This window comes from Anas acuta, chromosome 6 (genome assembly GCF_963932015.1).
Source record: "Anas acuta chromosome 6, bAnaAcu1.1, whole genome shotgun sequence".
Classification (NCBI taxonomy): Eukaryota; Metazoa; Chordata; class Aves; order Anseriformes; family Anatidae; genus Anas; species Anas acuta.
In genome coordinates, this window is record NC_088984.1 from 6,476,087 (window position 1) to 6,498,805 (window position 22,719).

Below are 22,719 nucleotides of genomic sequence, written 5' to 3' on the forward strand. Positions count from 1 at the left end.
ATTCCTGGGCAAAACATTGTTTTGCTACACCCTATACAGCAGCCAGTGTTTTCTCTTGCTTTTTAAGGTGCCGTTTCTTTTTATGGGCATCCACTCTGTACTGTTGTACCTTTTCCTAAAAGGCTGACTTTATTATATATGTATATATTTTAAACACTCTCTTATACTTTTTTTTTTTTTGCTAGGTTTTTGCTTTTCCCAACGCAAGAGTATCTGACATGAATTTTCAGGTCCTCTCCAGGAACCCAGGTGCTCTGGGCTCCAAACTATTTCTCTTCTGTATTTTTACCCAAACTATTTATATTTATTTTAAAGAAAATCATACGTACACAGCTGATAGTCTTCTAACACAGCAAAGAAATCATATGCTGCAACAACTAATCCAGAAAAGTCTGCCAGAGTTATTTCAAGAGTAGAAACACGTCAGGTTTTCAGTTACTTAGCAGTGTGAAATATTTCACCCCTTGTGATACCAGGCTGATTGGCCTTGCATGATGTCCTTTAGAAACACTTTGGCTAATCCAGCAATTTAGAACTCATGAAAACTTCCTAAACTTAATATTAATAGATTTAGATGTAGGAAGAAATTTTGACATTCAAAAAAAAAAAAAAAAAAAAAAAAAAAAAAAAAAAAAAAGTGAAATGTAAAGATACAAACTTTTTTTTTTTTTTTTTTTTTTTTTTAAATGTATTTATCGTCTGATTTTTGTCATACCTTTCTGCAGAAATTCCTTTTCTGACTTCGGTTGTTCTTGCTGGGTGCGTGCTGCTGAGTTCTCCAGGCTGTGGTGCTTCATCTGCCCAGGTGACTGAGCTCATGTTGCCCTCAAGTGGCTGAACTGAAAAACAGAGGGGAAAAAAAATACAATTTTTTTCTCCTGCTGTATAAATACAACCAAAAGAAATTTGTACATCGTGAAGGTACAATGGCAGATACTGAGAAGCTACATCTTGACAATTTTTAACGATATCCATACAAAATTAATTCCTCCCCCCCTTGTTCCTTACAGGTATGTGTTCCAAAGCAATCTTCACTCATGAGAGTTCACGCTATACCTTCTCTGACTCATATTTTGCCAGATTTGTATTGTGGGGCATGCAAAAGCATTTAACTAGAATCCAATCCAGCATCTTGTTTAGCCCTCATATCTCAAAGCATGGTCAAACCCCTTTTATCGCAGCTCATGCAAAGCAATCTCCCAATAATACATACCACTGAAACATCCCAATGTTTCACATAAATACCAATTATTTGTTTGGTTTTGGCAATAGCATGTGACATAAATCCCAATGAAGTTATATGTGGCAGCAAAGGCACATGGATTTTAAAAGGTATAAATGTCTTTGGAGTCTCAGTGCCCCTTTGAGCTATTTTTTCAGAATGCAGATTTTTTTTTTCTTTTTCAGCATTTAGCATAATTTAGCATTTTCTGTGTTGAAAATAAAGCTCTTTTTGTGAACACCTGTGAGTGCTCAGCATGTTTACAGATCTGACTGATAGCTCAGACTAAGCACTAAGAAAATACGACTCACATAACCAGTGCCTACTGGCAAGAAACAGGGGTGCCAGTGATTTGTAAATCAGAACATTAGCAACCTGTTGAAGAAAATCAGAGAATTTCTTTCTTCAAGCATCCTTCAGATATCACAGTCATAAGAATTTCCTCTTTCCTACTACATCTTCTAATTCCTCTAAAAAATGAGGTAAGTCCTAGGACTTCTTAGTGCACAGCACAGAGCATGAACACATATTGAACAAGGCTATGGCATTATAGGACAATAAAGTACCTGCTCCCATAGTCAAATCAGTATCACAATACACAAGGACAAAGCATTAGGTTAAAGTTACAAGAGAAGCTCTAATGTCAGAATTTCTCATTCATTGGAGCTAGGCCTCATAATCTTAAAATTCTCCTTACTCATTAAAGAAAAAGGCACTAAAGCAATCAAAGTTAAGCAGCTGAAATTCCTTTATATCATCTTTTCCTGACATGGGTCATTAGTTGGGCTGAAGCCTTGGGATCCACAGCATAGGCTTCTGCCACTTGAGCTAATTCAATAAATCCCAAAAAGGGATTCAACAGGAAAAGAGTAAGTGGTACTTAAACAGCAGAGGTGTTCTCAGATCAGCTGAGCCAAGTGAGTTTCATTCAAGGCAAATATAAAACAGCCTAAAGCAATCTCAGTGTTAATAATGATTTTCCTTGAAAAGAGGGGGTAGGTGAGATCACAAATTTAACATCTACCTTTAAAAAGGATGGGGAGAGAATATCTGATATTGGATAATGATGCTGAACTGAGGGGGATAGCAAGCATGGTGGCAGAGATTAGAACTAAAAATAAATCTTCACAGGTTTCATAAGTGCTCTAAAAGAAACATAGAACACAACTTGTTAGGAAAATGTGCTATTCTTTGGGAATTACTAACATCAGGTGGAAGAACTGCTGGATGGGCAGCAATTCTGCAGAATGGTACATGCATTTTACAGAAGATTGTTGTTCTCAATATGAGTCCATGGTAGTGTGAAAAGCACATGTTGTGTGGGGAAAAATGGGTTGTAAACAGAGCTAGCTTGTGATTTCACACTTTCCTTCTCTGTGGCGCTTAATAAGGCCTCTGCTGGCATACTCCATCCAGTGGAAGCTTTTGCTTTGCTAAAAAACTGTGCATTAACTGAGAAATCCAGGAAAGAGAAAGGGACTGGTTGAAGGGAAAGAGGAGGCTGTAAATTCAGCAGCTTCTTCAGGGGGCAGTGAGGAGGAAAAGACACAGTGATGTCCTCTTTTGGAAGAGGAACTACGAATGTGGGGCCTCAGAACCTCTCAGTTCTGTGCAGAAGGATTTGTGGAGTCATTTGCGAAGTGTCTCCTGTCTCCCCTGTGGTGGTGTGGAACTGGGAATTTTGGGTGTGCTCCTCGGGTAGTCTGTACATCAGTGGTGATTCTTCTACTTGCCACAGTCTGGGAGCCCTTAAGCTGGAATGTACTTGGCAGGATACACTAAATCAATGCATTCTTGTTGCTTATTATATCTCCTCACTACATTTTCCTTCCCTTTCTTTTTTAAGGTGAGGCTGGATGGTATAGTACAATCCCTTCTATTTTACTTTCTAGTTTTCCTAGCACAATAATTTATCTGCATTTCCTGGTCAAATCATTTCCTTTCATTGCATGAACTAAAATGGAAATGGACTGAGCAGGTAGACCAACAGATGAGGGGAAGGCAACTGTGCATACCTCGTACTGTTTGTGAAGCTCCAATGCAGGAAGATGCCGACAGGTGCCTTGATGCTCTGTTTTGCTTTGTGTGTCAATTTCCTGCATACTTCATGTTTCAAGTTGTTTCCTGAAACTGATCAGTATCAGTGTCCTTGCACTCCTTCCTTTCTGCCCTTAGGAAATTCAGTTCTTAATTCCTGTTAGTGCCCACCTCTACCTATGCAGTCATTACCTATGCCTCTCCTAGCTTCAAAGTTAATTCTTCCATGGAAAGTTCTGGTTTGCATATGTATTTCAATAAAACTATTGGGCTAGATTCTAGAAGGCTACAGTATTGCCCTTTCTACCAGGTGTTTATCCAAAGTTTTACTCTGTAGGCATTGGCTCCAAGAGAGAGAAAGGCAAAGTTATCTTTCTGCTTTTACATTGAACCCATTCACGTTTGTGCAGAGCCGTCATGAGCAGCTGGGTCCCAGCTGCAACTCTCTGGATAATACAATCCTTCTTGTAACAAAACAGGGAAGCCATTTTCCTTATTGTCTTGTAACATCGAGCAAAGTTAAACACAAGACAGACTCCTTGTTGCCGCTTCCTGAGAGTGTGCTTGTTTTATCCAGGCTGCTTTTTGCAAGACGAAAAGTAACCAAAAAAGAGAAAGTATAGAAATGAGCGAGAACCTCACTGGGACTGAGGTCTGACACACTTTGTTGCAAAGGAGATTACGGTTGATCACCCTACACGCTGAGACCTTGGAGACTTCACGTATTTATTATTTATGCCCGGAGACTTCCATTCTGTAAAATGGAAATAGCCGATTAATCACAAGCATCTTTTGGCAAGCATTTACAAGCAAAGATTTTCAGGTCTTAATCCAGGCTGACAAAGCCCCAGTGTCCCCAGATGGAGTTCATTAGTCAGATCTGATAATTACCTATAAGGGAGCACTTTGCAGACTTGCAAAAGTAAAAGGAAATGGGGATTAAAATTTGCCTCAGAAATTATTAGCCAGTTTTCCTTTGAATGTTGGAAATATATCTGGAGAAGTTTGGCAGTATGGAGGTGTAAAGGGGGAATGTTTGGTTTTATTGTTTGTATATTTTATCAGGAGGGTTGTAAGGCCCCATTTATGCCAGATTGAGAGCTAATGCATTAGCAGATCACAGATGGAGTTTCGTGGTTACAGGTTCATATTTACCTTAGTTTTATTCCAATTTTATAAGGGAACAAAATGCTGTACCTGGGCCAGGTGCTTCCACCTTCCTGAAAAGCATTTGCAAAAAAAAAAAAAAAAAAAAGTTTCCTAGTTCATGCCCAAATTAAGTTTCTTTGGGTAACATTTGCAATAACTGTGCTAGCTTTGAGAGCTTGGACCAAAGCCTGGGATCCAGCTCTTGTGTCAATGCCAGGATTCAGGGATGACTGTAAAGGGGTTTGTGTCAATATTCTGCGTCGTCAGTCAGGGCTGGGCATTTTACTTAACCTGGCATAAAATGTTTGTTCCCTGTGATGCCTTGAAAACTGTTTTCCTGTTGGTTTGTGAAAAGACCACCTCATCTGAGGTGGGAGATTGTCTAATCGCTAGCCCATGGGGCTTTTAGTCTGTGGTGAGTGCTCCCAGGGACTAAGATAGCATTAGGAATAATAATAACAGTAGGCAGACCTGATTTCCTTGGATTAATCTGAAATGTCTTTAGAGATGTTCAGGAAGACCATGGACAGCTTTCTCTTGGAGTTGCTGGCTGGTTTTCTGGCTACAGGTTTCCCATAAAATGTTTGTCACATTGCCAAGCTCCTCTGTTCCTTTGAAGAGAGAATCTCTCAATAACCACCGGTATTTATGAAGTATGCTGCTGTCAGAAGGTGAGGTGTGATTTTATTTATTTATTTACTTATTTATTTTTTACTCCAGATACCATTCAGTATGAAAAGGAAGTGCTTGCCTTTGTAGGGTGAGTGTTCCGGTATAAGGTTTTTAACGTGTTTGTGGGAGATTTTTGTAGCTGTATTAATACCACCGCTTCGCACGCTGTTTTGAGAATAATTTTGGACAATGTGGCACTTTTAATTTTTCTAAATACACTCATGATACTGTCACAGTCAGTGCCCGGCCCCACAGCCCCGCGCCGCCTCTCCTCAGCGGGCTCGGGCCCCACGGGGACATTGTGCGAGACACCGGGAATTTCCCTAGGAGAAAAAAAATTAATAATAATAAAACACGAAGCCTCACGGAGCCACCCGGCCCCGCCTGTCCCCTCAGCCCCGCTCCGGTCCCCGCCCGCAGCTGGGTGGCGCTGCCGGGGGCCGGGCGCTGGGCGCGGCGCAGGGCGGCCGGGACAAGATGGCGCGCAGCAAGGTGAGGAGAGAAGGGGGGGGGGCAGCCGCGGCCGTGAGGTGCCTGCGGGCTTTTCGGTGGGGGCTGCCTCTGAAATCGCGGCTGCTGCTGGTGGTACGATGCTAATTCGGTGCCCTTGGAGCTCGGGTGTGGTTATAGCAGCTGTCGGTGCTCCTCCTGAAATAACAGGGAGGGTTTTTGCCGCGCTACGGAAGCGTGCGAGGGCTGTTGGAGGAGGCTGTGCTGTGGGCTCACTTGTGGCAGCCGCCTGGTGTCTCAGTCGGTGGTGCTAAAGTGATGTAGCACCGAGAGGCTGGAGGCAAAAGGGGGTTTCTGGCACTTTGACCCGGGGTGAGGCAGACTGGTACACCTGAGCTAGCATCAGTGTGGTCCTACAGTGCCACATCCCGAGCATCGTACAAAGGTAGCTTGGTATTATCCTGCACCCGAAAATGGCAGTCCTGGATGCTCCAAGATACCCAGAGACAGATTAATAACGGATGAATAGACATACAGAGGAGGATTACTGAAAATTTCATGTGCTCAAGAGCCCTGCCCCTTCCTGAAGAAGGATTATCCATTGGGGCAGAGCTCGGCTCTCAGAAGAGCGTTCTGGCGGTTGGTGCCTGAGCAAAACCGTAGCTCACTAACCAGCCCCTGCTCGGCTTCTTTGCTTTCATCTTGCTAGCTGTAAAAAGCTTTGGACAGCAGGGTTAATTCACCTGTGTCTTAAGGCAGGACAGCAACAAGCAGAGTGTGTGCAGTTGCTGAAGCTGGGGGAGCACAGCCTCGGTTACTGCCCCTGTTCTGCACTTGGCCTCTGCAGACCTGGCTGCCTCAGACATGAATTCCTGGCTCCCAGGCAAGCTCCCAGTGAAGGCAGAGTGAGCAATGGGGTATTGAGACAGGTATAACCTGCTAGATGACTTGTGGAGACCTGCTGCCAAGCCTTCTTTCCTTCCTCCCCGTGTCTTTTGCAGTGTATGTGAAGGGAGCTAAGGAAATGCTTATTAAAATGACAGGAGATGTATATGGTATATTTTGGGAAAAGGATAAAGATAAAATAGTTTGAGAGCTGCTAATGCAAAGTATTAAACAACTAAACTGGGCAAACTGTTCCTATAAAGTTAGTATTTTAAAAATGTATTTCTTTAGGGGACATAAATAATCAGGGCTAAATGTTTAAAAGGTTCCTGTGGGGCCATGCAAACTAGGTGAGGCCAACCCTTACCATCTTTTGTGGCTACTCATCCCCTCTCCAAAAGCACACTATACGCTTTCATACCTCTTGATTCTCAATTTTCTGCTTTATTGCTCACAACCCTTTTGGCAGCTTCACTTCATAGAGACTTGTATGTATTTTGTTTGAAGCCAGTTCCTTATTTTAAAATACTAGGTACTATGTAAATCTCCTGTATTCCAGCAAATGATTTTTTTTTTATAAGCAGTATAATTAAAGCTATTTGCTGTCTACTAGGTAAGATTTTGGCATGTTTTTAAAGAACCATGGTTTAATCAGTGGCCACAGATATGAGCTGGCTTGTTGTCAGTAACTTTGGAGATGCAGTGCATAGTTCTGCTGAATTCCTCTTGTAGCTTCATTTAGCTGGATTGTAAAATTACTTAGATTAAACAAGGTAAGTAGAGTGTTAAAACTTTAGGGGAAATTAACAAAGCTAGCTGAATGGACAACACGCTGCGGATAATGTTAATAAATGTTGGACAACAGAACTCACAAGAATCAGTTTGATTTTATTTGTATGCTAGTTTATAAATCGGTTAAGGAGAAAACTTAGGCATGGTTGCATACAGTTCAGTTAAAGCAGTGATCAGGAATGCAAATATGTGTGCTGGCTGGTGGGATTTAAACCCCTAAGTTGAAATGGGAATTTGTTCTTGTAATGCGTTAAGAGTACCGCTGTGTGCTGCAGGCACTGGTGCTCACTGCAGAGACACCTCCAGTAGCAGTGAGTGTTCTGGCTCTTGCTGGAAACCCTGGGAGCACATTCATTTTTGTGTTCTTGAATTAGATCAAGCAAGTTTGTATTGTGTTGTGTGGATATACTGTGTTGTGCTGGTAACACTCAAATGAAGCATCTCTGATTTATTTGCTGATATAGAAGAGCCTTTAGAATCTGTTATGTGTTCATGGGGTTGAATAGAATTTGCTCTTATTGACATCTTATTGTGTAAGATAGGATTTTTTGTATTTTCCATCGAGATACCTGGAACGTGGTACAAGATTAAATAATTTGCATTTCAGTGTAGTTGTATTGGTCCTGTCCTCCAGCACTGGGGCATGTTAATAGTTACTGTAAAAGGAACCAGTAGTGAAGTAGTTTGATCATTTTTATGTTTTGTATAGTCAAGGATCTGAACTAACCCCTCCATGCTTATAGTGGCCCTCTTACATTCTTATTTGCTATTGTGTTTCCTTTCTAGGCAGCCATAGTGCTGTGTCTGGATGTAGGCTTTACGATGAGTAATTCTTATCCTGGCGAGGAGTCTTCACTTGAACAAGCCAAGAAGGTTATGACAAAATTTGTGCAGCGACAGGTATTGGTGACTTTGCAGAAGTGTTTAAAAAAAAAGGGCGGGGGGAGAGAACCCACAGTCAACCAACCAACCAACCAAAACAAAAATGTGGTAAAAAGGGAGAGGAAACAATGACATCAGTGAAGTTATTTTTCTCATTTACTAATAATTGAAATAAATGAGATATGAGCAAGGATTACTTGTTTTTCATGTAGAAGTAACAGTGCTCTTTCAGCTATACTTTTATGGGTGAGACCTGGCAGTTGAATTGGCCACTTTTTCAGGTTGGGGATAAAAACAGCTGTTTGTCTAAAATATTTCATCACTCATTCTTAAGATCTACCACAGTGAAGACTCACCTCAAGAAATGAGTGAACCAATTTTATGTGTTTTATTCCAGACATGCTCATGTCAGTCTGTTAGCTTAATTTTATCTAAATTAGTGATCTCCCTGTAGGATTGCATTTTGATAGGATGGAACCGAAAGGTAAATCCACTGTACTTGCTGTTATTTTAAAATCAGCTCAGCTTGCTGTCTGTCTAACATAGATGTGTATGAATCTGTGTTCTTATATCTGTATTGAATTTTCTCTCCTTCCAGGTTTTTGCTGAGAGTAAAGATGAAGTTGCTGTAGTTCTGTTTGGCACAGATGGTACTAGGAATGGCCTTGCCAGTGAAGATCAATATCAAAACATTACTGTACATAGGTCACTAATGCTACCAGATTTTGATTTGCTGGAAGACATTCAAACTGTGATTCAACCAGGCTCTCAACAAGCAGATTGTATCCTTTTGTTGTAGAGCACTTGAACTGACTCAGCTAAGTAGGAGACTGGAAGTCAGTGCTGTAAATTGGGTTCAGGTTTGCCTCCTCACTGTCAGTTAAACTCAGGTCCTGCATCAATCTTTTTCCTGTTTCATCAGATAAATGGGGAAGAGACAAGATTGCAAACCAGACAGGTCATATAGGAACCTCTTGCACAGTAGATGTTTGAAGAGTCTGAACTCAAAGCGTTGCTTATTACCTAAAATGCATGTTTGTCAGTGCTAGGGGAGGGAACAGTGAAAACAGAATATCGTTTCATAGATGGAACAATTTTGTGACATGATTCATGTTCTGAATGAGATTTTTCTTAATTTTGCTTAGTTCTGGATGCAATTATTGTGTGTATGGACTTGCTTCAGAAGGAAACTGTGTAAGTATGTAGTGTAAAGGCCTTTACAGAATTCCGAACTTGCAATTTGGAGTTGATCAGATTTCTTTTATTACAGTATTGTGTAAATATGGAAAATTTGTTTTGTTTTAAATTAACCAACCAAACAACACACTACACAACTCTGTCCTTAAAGAATTCCCAGGAGACATCTAGCTTCTCTGGATAATCTTTGATTCAATTGGGAGCTTTTCAGTAAGATTCATGAGATAATTAACGACACTATACAAGGCACTAATGCTTCACTTAAATAGCATTGCTTTTCTTGTGATGTTTTAATAAAAACAGTAATTCAGATGTTAAAAAGTACAGAAAAGCACTACCAAATTTATAGAGGTAGTGGCAAATCTTGCAAAGAAAAAAGAAAACAAAACTAGAACAGTGCGTTTAGCCTAGCAAAATAAAGGCTGTTGGAGATAATGTAACTGTTTGTAAATACCCAGCATGTAGGAGATAAATGTGCGAGATAAACATTGTTTAAACTGTAGGAAAAGGTTGGCACAAGAACAAGTGTTACAGAATTGTCAGCAAATGTACTTAGACTGTAACTATCAGCGGACTGGTGTTCCAATAGGAATGCAGGGAAGGGAAGAGAGTCTTTTTCTTAAAAAAGAGATTGAAGACTGCTGATAATACTGAATGATCTAATTGTGAATGCAAAGGACTATACTCTGTGATGCAAGTTTGTATTTTTATGAATAAAGTTAATCTGCATGGAAAGATGTGTCAATCTAACAGTTAAAGTTGAGCCTTAAATTAAAATGATGGTATTTATAGCAGTGTAACCTTGAATACCTATGGAACAACTGCTTTTATTACCTTGTGGGTAAGTTAAGCAAGCCTGTTCCATTTTCACAAGGACAGATTTACAGCTGCAAAGGAAATAACCAATAAAATCAATAAATACTCTAATGCATTTTATTAGCATCGTACCTTAATTGTTGAAAATTGGTAGAATTCCACTCGCTTAGAAGTAGTGATGTGCAAAGTCATAGCACAAGAGTCCTCAGTTTTGGGGGGGTAAGAGTGTGCTGGGGGAATAATATGAAGGTGTAAACTTACCCTAAAAGATAAGAAAAATGAAATAGCAGCTTCTTCCTAGTAGTTGTTGTTGTTACAAATATATTATTATAGTTCCATTTTTTGTAAGCAAAGAATTAAAAAAGGCCTTCTAGATAATATTTCCAACATATGTTCTTTTTGTCTTTTAAGAGGAAAGAAATTTGAGAAGAGACACATTGAACTGTTTACAGACCTTAATAGTCCTGTCAGTGAGGATCAGCTGGAAATTATTGTTGCTAATTTGAAGAAAACAGGAACTTCACTTCAGTTTTTGTAAGTATGGATTTAGCTGTTATACAGAATGCCAGTTTAAAGGGAATTAGTTATTTTTTTTAATAATGACCTGGTGATCATTTGGTATGTTGTTTCCATAGAGGAGTACCAAAATGCAATATGCTTGTTATAAGTACTTATATGAATTACATGTACCATGAATTCCAGTTATGAACCAAGTCCTCTTGATCAGATTGTTTCTTTCCTTTCTGCACCAGTCTCTTATATTTAGGACTGTTGCCCTCAGACACCCTTCTCTATGAGCTTTCTTCAGTTCAATTTCTTAACAGATACTGTTTTTCATTCTGCCTTGTCTTTACTCTCTTATCCCTCCCTCTTGGTAGACATCTTTACTGAAGTATGATGCCCGGAATTGGTGCAGCATTCTAGTCAAGAGATTACCAAAGCCAAGTAGACCTGAAGTATTAATTCAGGTGTTCTGCAAGCCATGCAGCTCTTCGTACTTATAATTGAAATTAGTTAGAAACTGTGAATCTTGATGCAATTTTTGTTTTGTTAGTTTTCTTCTGAATTAGAATAATCAATTTTCTGATTACAACTCTTTGTGTTCTTAGTCTACCATTTCCAGTGAACGATGATGATGGAGGTGGAGATACAAGTGCCCGTGTACATTCTCATTTGCATCAAAATTCATTCCCAAGAAAGGGGCTAACTGAGCAGCAGAAGGAAGGAGTTGATGTGGTGACCAAATTGATGCATACTTTGGATGAAGGAGGAGGGCTAGAAGAAATTTATACTTTCAGGTAAACTTGGTTAGTCCTCTTTATCGTGCTCTAAACTTACTTTATATTTTCTCCCTGGAAAGATTAAATGAGTTAAACAGCCACTTCCAGTTTCACTGAAGTCAGTGAATTTTATAACTTTGTACCTTCAGTCCCTTTCAAACAGCTTTGTCTGTAGCTCTAAAATAGATAAGAAATGCTCACAGATTTCAGTGGAAATCTGTCTTACATATCTATATTTAAAGAAGAAAACTGAAGAAATTTTCCTTCATCTTCAGTGTTTGAGCATATTTGAGGGAAGGTTTCTATAAATGAGATTTAAGCATGTTTTTGAAAGAGTAGGAATTTGTGATAGGATGCATTTGCATTTAATGGTAGTCATTGTTTCTTGGTCTGAGACTTCTTGTAACTTGCTCGTTTGTCAAGCTCCCACAACTGTTTTGATTGTTGTTATTAATTTTATTTGTGAAGTTTTTCTCTCACCCTGCCAAACTGATCTGGTTTGTATAACAGCAGCCAATTAAACTGTTGCTTGAGCAGTAGTGTCATACTACAGGGCAGCCTGAGTCTGTAGAAAAAAGCAGGTTTTGTCATTGCATCAAAAGATTGTCTAGAAAAGCAGTATCTTTCTGGGTCCATTTATCCTTTAGAATAATCCATATGCATTAAGCTGCGTTGTGGCTTGCCTCCCCCCCCCTTTTTTTTATTGCAGGCTCCTGCTACTTTTAAGCTGTATTTGTGCCATGCTTTGAGGGGTAATCCAAAATCTTTGCTTAAATAGGCATTTGGTTAATAGATGCAAGCTTTAGTTGTTTAAGAATATGTGAGGTTTTTGATGCAGTTAAGTTGCTTATCAAGCTTTAAGAAGTCAGCCTTGCAAAGCTGTCATGATAATTTACCAGCTCAGATGCACTCTCTGTTTTCCTATATTAATTATTCCTGCTGGTTAAAAAAAAGAAAAAAAAAAGTATTAAGTCTCCCTTGCATGACTGATTTATTTGCGTAAAGTAAGCAAGATAATTTTCTTGTGTTGTTTTAGGGTTTGATATTCTGGCTATCAGGCAAGAGTTCCTTCTGTTGCCTCAGTTTTTTGGAGGAAGTGTAAGGAAAGCAGGGGAAAAAACTTTTTTGAAGTACTGGTGTGCATTTACTAGTGTTCTATTGGCTGAATGGTCTTCACTAATATGGAGTGTTTTTCTTCTATAAATACAAGAAATTAAAAGATAGAATTAATTAAGTTTAGATGACTTTTATGAATTTGTCAGTTTCAGGTATTTGATCTTCACATCCCTACTTGAACATGTGTTGCAGTAATTTTAATAACGTAGTCACAAATTCTTTTTAAAGCTCTTATATTGATGTTTCTGTTGTCTTCCCTCCCTTCCTTCCTTCCAGGGGAAAAAAAAAGGGAAATTTAATGTTTGTCATTATAAAATCCCAATGTGTTTTTTCCTTTCATAGTGCTTCTGTTAGAATTTAAAACAACAAACAAACAACACTGCTTATGCTAAGGAAGTTGAAAAATAGAAGAGCAAGTGGAGCACTCTACTAATATTTTTAAGAGCTGATCTTAATTTCTGCTAGGCAAACTTTTTCAATGATGAGATGTATGTTTTGGGTTTTGTCATGATGTGAAAAAGGTGAGGTCAATGCTGTTTTGCCTTGTCACGCAATAAAAATGGCATTGTTTGAGCACTTTGCACTGAAATTACATAGCAAAATAGCTAATACAGTTTGCTATTCTAGTGTGCAACAATTAAGTCTGTTTGATTTTACTATAATAGAACATAAATCACTTTTATTTCCAGCATTTAAATTTTGGACTACAGTGCTTAAATTTGAGCAATTGAATAAACACTTCTTGGTATTAATTTATTAAAGTTCCCTTTTTTATTTTTATGAACTTGCATATATGCTGTTTAGGCGAGAAATAATCAGAGTTACTTGTTTCATTCTGACTGAATGCTCTGGAAAAAATGAGTTCATTAGCACTGTATTAAAAAAAAAAAAGTCAAAAGTTAATTACCACACAAACAAAATCACGTTAATTGAAACTGGATTCTTTATTTTTTCACCTCCACTGCAGAAAACATTTCACCACCTGGAGAAGCCTTTTCTAATTTAGGTTGTTCAGCTAACTACATGCCCTAATTGGGTGAGCACAGATAAATGTAAAATGCTTAATAAGCAATTGTGTAGTTTCCTCAGAAGACCTATAGTGCTGTCTTAAAGCCCTAATATCACACCGTCATAAAGGCTCAAGATGGGAATAATCTACTGTGCCACCTCCTTTGTTCCTTCTCTTTTCTCACAATGGTTAATGACAAGATTATTCACACAGTTTATTTTATAATGCTTTGTGCAGTTTAAGTTGAAACAATTGGGCTCCTGCATCTCCCTGAAGAGAGTATAAGAAAATATTGCAGACAATACAGTTCACCAAAGAGTTCATTTCTGTTTTCTTGATTCCATCATTTAGAGAGAGCCTGGAGCGTCTTTCAATGTTTAAGAAAATAGAAAGAAGACCTGCACCTTGGTCCTGCCAGTTAACTATTGGTTCCAATTTGTCCATAAGGATTGTGGCCTACAAATCAGTAAGTTCTTAAAATTGTATGTTTTGGTGTACTTTAGCAAACAGTTAGGTGCAGCTGCATTTTTATTTTTATTTTTTTTAACCTTTAAGGAAAGAGACATTAAACATCCAAAATAATAATGGTAGAGATCCTGTGTTTAGAATTTAGTTCATCTGAAACTGTGGTTCCCACAGCAACTCTTAGCTGCACCACATTGTACACATATGGTAAAGAACAAAAATTCATAATGTATAGAAATAGAAGTAATTGCTGTCTACACTGTGAAGCCTAATGGTGTTTAAGTTGATGAACCTGCTCTTGTGTGAAGCTTTCCATTCAGCATAAATGAAATGTCTGCAGCTCAGTGGGACTTAATAAATATTTTCTTAACTCCTAGGCATGAGAGGAATTGTGTGTGTGTGTGTGTGTGTGTGTGTGTGTGTGTAAAATGGTGGGTGTAGAAGTTTTACCAGCTATTGTTCCGAGTAACATCTATTGTTAGTTCAGACTTGAAAAAAGTTTATTTTTTTCAGCTTGCTTTATACTGTTTGACAGAGCTTGTGTCATCTGTTTCCCATGTAGTTTCTTTGGTTCCTTCACACAGTGCTAGGAAGATGTGTATTTAAGCATAAAAAAAAGTGCAAAATTCCAGTAACTGAAGAATTATTAGGTAACTGTGTAGTGTGGCAGTACTGACGAATGCAGTGAGATGGAGATTGGTTTGTTTGTTACTTGAATCCAAGACTAAGAGTCTGACCAATATTGTAAGGTTTTAAGATGTATTTAGAAGTGGATGTATACTTGATTTTGAAAGATGGGTGTACTAGCCTTTAAAGAGCTCTCTGCTGCCAGCTTTCTTTTTATACTTATTCATAAATATGTTTGATCAGGATATTCTTCTAGACATGTACAAATCCAGAGTCCCTTCCCAAAGGTGTTCACACACAAAATAAATGAAGCATGTTGAAGCAACATGAACCAAGTGACTAGTATGAGGTCACATAGCAGTTGGATGAGGTCTAGCAATAGACTTCTGATGTCTACTGCAGTAATCCATTCTATCTTTTTTTTGTGTTCTGCCCAATTCTCCATTTTTATTCTTATTCATTTACTTCTCCATCAATTTCACTTAAATAGAGAAGAAAGCATATTTCTTTCCCTGTAGTTAGGAAACATTGCAGATACATTTTTCCTTCTTTCCCTTCCCAGTCCTGTAATACAGCTTGTATCTTTTCCTGATGTTTGGGGAAGTTGCAGTTACATTTTTATGCTGTAGTATTGTTATGTGACGCAAAACTTGGATAAATGCACTTATTGAGTGTTGAGTCTTTTATCATTAACATATACCTTAATATTTTGAAAAAAAAAAAATGCACGTGTGTGTAGGAAGTAAAGTACCTAGTGAGCAAGTTGCATGTTAGCTTGTGACTAAAAGACTTTCACAAATGACCTAGCCATGACTTTAACAAACAACCAAGGCAAGAATGCAGTTGTTATGATATAGCTTAATGTTTGACAGCTCTCATACAGATAAAACAGTGTGCTGAAGACACTGCAGTAGCAGTCAGGGATGTATGTTTTGGCTGTCATTATTCCTCCCTTACTGGCAAAATAATGTAGCACTTGGTCTAAGAATTTTTTTTGTGTTGTAGTCAGCACTCTGTATCCAACTGAAATGTTCCTGTTCCTTTACATTCTTATATAAAGGTTACAGAAGAGAAGGTGAAAAAAATGTGGATGGTTGTAGATGCTAAAACCCTCAAAAAAGAAGATGTACAAAAAGAAACTGTTTACTGCTTGAATGATGACGATGAGACAGAGGTTCAGAAAGATGATACTGTTCAAGGTATGGCTCCTTTATGTGTACCCTGGAGGCAAACCAAAGGTAATAGATTGTACTTTTAAATCATCTAAGTAAGTGCTTTTTAGTTGTATGGTTAGAAGTCTGTGATATTAGACTGCAAACTCTGTAAGCCATTGGAACATAGAGATAATGAGTCTTTGCATATTCTAAAAATTCTTATTTTTCCTACTAATAGGACTAGCAGTAATAGTCCCACCATGTGGAAGTTGGAAGGGACTACAGCTTACTAAACTGTACTCTGGAAGACCGTCTGAATTCTGTACTCAGTATTCATGCTACCTTTAGTCTTCAAATCTTCAGTTGTATGGGTAACATGAATACTTTCATAGCACTGTTTTTGTTTCTAGATAGGCAACTGTTCTAGATAATCTGCAGATGAGAGATAAAACCATTGAAGGAAGGGGTAGTGTTGAAGAGTCTTACCTTTAAATTTCATGAGTAGTCTGATTTGAAGTAGTATTTCTTCTGCAGAGTACTTCTGTAACCTTCAGTTTCTTGCTGAGTAGATTAAGTTCATGGGAAGACTAAAGGTCCCAGAAGCATTGTGAAATCTACTTCTTAAAAGTGGAGTTAATCAAATGTGTATTTTTTGACTATATTTTGTTACTGATTTTTTGCTATCCAGTTTACTCTTTGAGTCCCACACAAGTAGGGCAAACATTAGCTACAAAGGGCAGAACTATTCAGATAACAGCATAGAAATTGCTGTTAAAGAATAAAATAAATTGTGAAATGGAGACAAATACTGTGGTTTTTATTTAACCTCTTTGCACTTTAGCAGAGGTGTTTTACAGAAATAGCAAATTGAAAAAAAATCAGTGCAGTTTTTTTTTTTAAAAAACAGAAATAACGGGTAGCACTCTGACTTTTTTTTTCTAGATTTACTAAAAGATTTGAAATGATAATATCCACTTTTAATAATGAATATTTTGAAGCCTTTGTGACTGTTCTTTGCTGATGTCCTTGAATACCCCAGCTGGTGAATTGACTGTGGGATGCTAGTAAACAGAAGCGGTGATGAGTCCCATGTGAACAAAAGAGACCATGAATTTCTGTGTAAATAATTTTTTTTACCTATAAAAAAATATTTTTATAGGTAAAGAGCAGGTGATGCCTCATGGACTTCTGTGGCCATTTTGAGAATTGGCATAATTAGACAATATTTTGCATTTACACATACTAAAGTATCTTTTGGTCTGCCTGCTTCTTTGCTTTTCAGTTTACAGGAAAATTTGTTTGCGTATAGGCTTTTCATCCAGGGATTTACTTCTGTTCCTTACCTCACCTGAAGATACGCCAGAGACAGTAAAATAAAATGATAATGTTACTGAGTATTATAACTTAGGGTGGGGGAATAATAAGCAGCTGGAACAGGTGATAGCTGAAAAACTAACAGGTTCTTAATTCATGCAGGTATCCCTGCAATGTAAGGCGAGGAAAATAAAACAGAAATATATAGAAAGGCCGCTTTTCCATGCAAGGGTATTTTGATTTTCCCTCGTGTGATATCGCACTTCCACTGTTAACACATTTGTTCTATGTTTCCCTTGTGGTGTCATTTCCTTTCCATAATTTGTGGTATGCTTTTTCTATTACACTTGTGCGGAGTGTTGTAGTTTATTTGCTTAAATCTATTCGGTGAGCATAACTTTGTTAGGCAAGATGTTCAGTTCCCTTATTTGCTTTCTTGCTCTCTATGAGGGCAGTTATGTTACATAAAATGATGTACAAGGGGTGTAAGTGCTGTTCATAAAGTACAAAACGTGTCTGTGGGGTGTGTGCTTTTTTTGTTAACAGGGAAAGTAATTTCAGTGTGTGGAGTGTAGCTGTAGGGCATGCGTGCATTGTTAAAATATTCAGAGAGCTAATTTCAGTGTTAGAATGGTAGGCCCATATGCTTACCAGATGCTCCTCTCTTGTTCTCCAGGGTTTCGCTATGGGAGCGATATCATTCCTTTTTCCAAAGAAGATGAAGAGCAAATGAAATACAAAGCTGAAGCAAAATGTTTTTCTGTTTTGGGATTCAGCAGAGCTTCTCAGGTACGTTACTAAACTTCTTTTCATTCAGCTTGCTGAGTTGTTACAGACATGTGACTTCCATTTGAATTTGCTGAAGGTGTTTTATTGTACTGGGAATGGGGCATCTGCTGTCAGGTGTGACAGGAGTGACTTTACATGTACGTAGTCTTGTGAAGAAGAGACGTTAATAAATATGGACATGAGGTGTTCAAGGAAAGCAAGAGCCACTGATCTCAGATCTCTACAAAGTGGCTGCAGATGTACTGTAGTCTCATTTCATCTGAGTAAATTAAATAGTGTTGACAACTCTGCAACAGAAGGTGGTCTCTCTTCTGTTCAGGTTATGCAGAAGCCTTCTGGGGTCTTGTCCAGTCGTGAGTGTGTTCTTTTTACTTTCTAACAGAAGAAACCTCTTCCTCAGCGTTACAGAAATGTTAAAGAAAGCTTGAGAGCTAACTCCATTCATTCTTGTTTCCATGAGTATTAGTTGATGAACTGTGCCTTTCTTTTTGCTTCTACTATAACAAAAATTAAGTGTAGAACTCTGTTCTATGTTCACTTTACATAAGAGAGAATTTAGATGCATCACTCAAAAACTCTCCATATCCCAATGAAATCTCTTTTTTGTGACTATGCACTTAGCTGTACTTCTGGTATTAATTTTGTCATCCGTTTTACCTGGAGGCTTAAAAAAAAAAAACCCTTCCTGAAATGGGATATATGAGGAAATATACAAACGTGAGTGCCAATAATTTCTAGAAATTATAAGCTGCCTCTACTTTCTTTTCCAGGACATTGCACAGGGTGACTGAAACTTTACTCCATCTTAGAGTAAAGTTCAGCACCCAAAGCTTAAACAAAATCATAGGGTAACTCTGCCTTCTGTTCTAAAGGCTCCCAGAGCTCCTGCTCTTCTTTGAAATGTCTCACTGCCTCTACAAAATAGAACGCTTGATAATAGGCTGAGGAATCATTACCCTTTCCAGGAAGGAAAGGTGCTAATGAAATAGGAAGTATCTGTATCCCAACTGTTTTTAACTAAATATATTTCTTTAACTAAACGTATTTTTTCTCTACAGTGTAAGTGGCACAGATAACCCTGTGTATTGCTAGATACCTTGGTAGACAATTGCAGTGTGAAGATCTAAAGCATATTGTTACCTGAGGAGCTAGGAAGTTACACTCAATTACTTAAAATTAGAAGCCAGCCTAAATGAGACCTGTAACCTTACTGCTCCTTGAGGACAGTCAGGATTTAAATTTAAGTAACACAGTAACTTACGTACTGAAAATAATTGATCAAGGAAACACGTCCTGCTTGAGTTTATATACCCTGAATTGGCCAGGGCAGAGAGATGTAAGGGCTGCTAAACCCTGTACCAGGAACTGAATCTAATGTATGAAACTTTGTGTCTGAACTCAGGGTTTTAATGAGACAGGTGTTTTTTGTTTTTGTTTTTTTATCTTTTCACATTTTACTAGTTTACAGCTGAGCCTTATTGTCTTCATTTCGTTCTTTAAGATCTGTTTCACCGTGTGTGGTGCTTTCTCAGCTGGAGGCTTGCCTCCTATTTCAGCTTGAAGTCTGACTTTTATCGAAACGAGAAACTGAGCTGAAAGCAGATGAGAAGTGCCATGCTCCTCTAAGTGAGCAGTCTTTTCATTTGCATGTTTTTCCACTGTTGGTCGGGAGTGTGGTAACACTTTCAGATTGCCTGTATATAATTTAGTGTAGGAATAGTGTTTTGATTTCACATAAATGTGCCTCAAAGAATTAAGAAATTATGTATTTTTCAATGCACAAAATATTGCTTTTGACAGTTTTTTATGATGTGCTTCTCCTGTCTGGATTTGATAACAAACAGGAATGGAACTACATCCTAAACAGTGTGTGCTCTGGTCCTGTAACTGGGAGTATGAGTAATTAAGCCAAATAGTGGTTGCAAATACCTCAGTGGAATGGAGTTACTGAGGTGTTGATTGTAGGATTAAAATTACTTTGTACAGATAATGATATCAGGAGAGTATACTACTAGAATTTACAAATTTTGTGCTTTTCTTATATTTTGGCTCCTGGATTTTATTGTTTGGAGTCATAATCCTAACACTATCTGAATGTATGCTTGGTTTTATTTTTTTTTTTTTGAGCTTTGGAGAAAAGATGAGTTAACTGGAGCAGCTCCAAATGCATAATTAAAGAAGGAGTAGAACCACCTCGTATTATTTTCTTAGTTATTCATATCCCTCAGGAAAAAAAAAAAGATCAGAGGCCGCTTAAACTTTGATTTTTAATTTATAAGCAATGCTGTGTAAATCAAGAAATAATACTTGAAAATATTACAAAGGACCCATTTCTGTGGCAAACAGAAAAGGTGCAGTGATGCACATATCTGGGTATTTATACTGAACATAAAATGCCTCAGCTTTTTAAGACAGAAAAGCAAAGAATAATTGCAGGTAGAGTAATTTGAGTTCAAGAATTGTTCTGTAATACATAAAAGTGATCTGCTCAGGTGTAAGTTGTCACTGACTTCAACAGCATTATGGTAATTTGCTACAAAATGAAACTCCAGGTAGTTTGGAGTTGGTGTAATTTGAAGAGATTTTCTTTAACAAAGAAAGTTCATTTCAACGAGCGTTCTTAGTACTGTGCGGTCTTTTGTGGCTGCTCTTCATGGTCGTAGAGTGGCTTGGCTTAGAAGGGACCTTTTAAAGACCATTTAGTTCCAACCCCCCCCCTTTTCTGCTGTTGCAGTGATTCTCCAGGCGTGTCTCAGCCTCTGCAGCTCCAGCTGTTGGAGCAATGCCCATTAATGAAACTTTTTTTTTTTTTTTGTCAGCCATAGAATCATTAAGGTTGGAAAAGACCTTCAAGATCATCTGGTCCAATCATCACCCTAATACCAATGTTACCCACTAAACCATGTCCCCAAGCACCAGGTCCAACCTTTCCTTAAACACCTCCAAGAACAGTGCCTTAACTCTGCTAACAGAAGTACTGAGCTAGCCCAGCCGCATATACTACCTGTTGCTGTTGAAGTAGCTTTATTAATTAAGGATGTGACTTTCTTCAGGTCCTTTTTCCTTTATTTTTGCTAGCAAAATTTGATAGTATAGACACAGCATAGTGTTGGTTAAGTTTAGGTGTTCTGTTAACTACTGTAGCTTTTCACACTGACTGTTGAATTATTGCAGTGGTATCCAGACTTGTAATAGCTGCAGGTACTGTAGGCTTTCATTCCTGCTCATCAGTGGGAAGGACAAGGGAATGTCCCGCAGAATATGCCTGAGTATCCATATTGAGTGAGAAATGGAGTTACTTTAGCTGATATGCACAGTAATTAAAGTTTATGGCTTCTCATTTGATTAATGCCTTGGTTGTTTAATAATTTAATTGTTCCAGGTACATTAACAACATTTGTTTTAGATCAAGCTAACCCCTGACCATTTGAATCTGTAGATTCAGAGGCACTGTTACATGGGCAACCAGGTTCTCAAGGTCTTTGCGGCGAAAGATGATGAGGTAAGGTGAATTCATGTTTAATACTGAAAGCAACTTACCGTGGAACAGAAAAGAATAGTAGTGGTGCTTGAGACTATTCTTTCTTTCCATGTTAATGCAACAGAAAGATTCTTACTGCAGCTTGCAGTATTGTTCCATTACCCATTAACATAAAAAGACTTTGGCTTAGACCCCACATGAATGCCATATCTCATGGACAATGATAAACTGGTAAATAGTATTTGTGCAAGGACATGGGGAATCTGGAATCAGTACTTAAATACATTTTCATATAGACCAAGAGTGTGCCCTGTCATAGTATTGTTTAGATCACACCTCCAAATTATTTTAAACGTAAGAAGTAAAAGCTTCACTGGAGAGCTGAGATGCCTTCCCTTTAAGGGTCTGACTGCTTGTCCTTTGTCTCATAAAATTTCGGAGTTTTTCACACATAGCGGAAAAGATGGTGTGTGCAGGATCTAAAGTTTCAATGGACAAGCTATTATGTTGGGATTTGAACTTCTTTTTATTTTTTTTTGAACATGAAAATGCTTGTGTCATTTATTGCTGAAATGGCAAGTAATTTTGACTAAGTCAGTGCCATTGAATTTGCTGTGAAAGGTGTATTTCAGCAGACTAATGAGAACTTTCATGACTACAGATTTATTTTCTTTCCAGAATGCAGCAGTTGCTTTTTCTGCCCTTGTTCATGCCTTGGATGAATTGAAAGTAGTAGCTATAGTGCGTTATGTTTATGATAGAAGATGTAACCCACAAATTGGTGTGGCTTTTCCATGTATTAAGGATGCATATGAGGTAATTTTTCACTTTTTCCTTGTTTAGAGAGCCTCCTTATTGTTACTTTGAAATGCTAATTAATGACTTATCATAATTGAACAATATGAATTGGCGGTGTTGTATAATACCAGAGGAAACCAATGTGATTGTTGTAGTAATTTTATGAAATAATACCAAGCCTTAAGATACGGAGGTAGTAAATAATTATACTGTCCTCTATGTTAGAGATTTAAGTAATTTATATTTCATTAATAATAATTTAATTTTGTAATCCTGGAAATCTGAGTCTGTTGGCATCTAAGAAAGGTACTTAGCAAGAAAAAAATGGTAACTTGTCTGTATTACTAACTACCTTTCAGAGTACAATCCAAAGTTGTGGTAGATTCTTTCATTGTCTTTAACTGCAGAATTATCTCTGGGTTGCTTGGTAGTGCAAAACTTGAATTTATAACTGGCATTTCAGGCACATCCAACTACATTGTTGTCATTAGGTTTCTGAGTCAATGGGGAATGAGGGAAGGAGCTAACAGCATTTAGAGCTACTGATGAAATTCATATGGAGAGTCAGGAAGACAGCAGTATAT

At 38.0% G+C, this 22,719-nt stretch overlaps 1 protein-coding gene and 1 long non-coding RNA gene across 4 annotated transcripts in view; one reads left to right on the forward strand and one right to left on the reverse strand.

Moving 5' to 3' along the window:
* Positions 1-638: 638 nt before the first annotated feature.
* LOC137858824 (uncharacterized) lies at positions 639-2,123 on the reverse strand. The gene is made up of 2 exons (XR_011098039.1): positions 1,789-2,123; positions 639-839 (listed from the first exon to the last, which is right to left on the reverse strand). It is a non-coding gene; the product is annotated as an uncharacterized lncRNA (long non-coding RNA).
* Positions 2,124-2,289: 166 nt separating this feature from the next.
* Positions 2,290-22,719, forward strand: part of XRCC5 (X-ray repair cross complementing 5) — a 48,242-nt gene continuing 27,812 nt past the window's right edge. The window contains exons 1-11 of one of the 3 annotated variants that reach the window (XM_068687162.1): positions 2,290-2,472; positions 7,994-8,107; positions 8,688-8,871; positions 9,235-9,283; positions 10,514-10,636; positions 11,212-11,400; positions 13,859-13,973; positions 15,660-15,798; positions 17,744-17,856; positions 21,296-21,358; positions 22,016-22,153. In XM_068687162.1, the coding sequence (XP_068543263.1) occupies positions 2,470-2,472; positions 7,994-8,107; positions 8,688-8,871; positions 9,235-9,283; positions 10,514-10,636; positions 11,212-11,400; positions 13,859-13,973; positions 15,660-15,798; positions 17,744-17,856; positions 21,296-21,358; positions 22,016-22,153 (1,230 nt within the window). In that variant the 5' untranslated portion in view covers positions 2,290-2,469. Of the gene's footprint in view, positions 2,473-5,450; positions 5,573-7,993; positions 8,108-8,687; positions 8,872-9,234; positions 9,284-10,513; positions 10,637-11,211; positions 11,401-13,858; positions 13,974-15,659; positions 15,799-17,743; positions 17,857-21,295; positions 21,359-22,015; positions 22,154-22,719 lie in introns of those variants that run through there. The other 2 variants (XM_068687161.1, XM_068687164.1) reach the window with 2 other exon arrangements.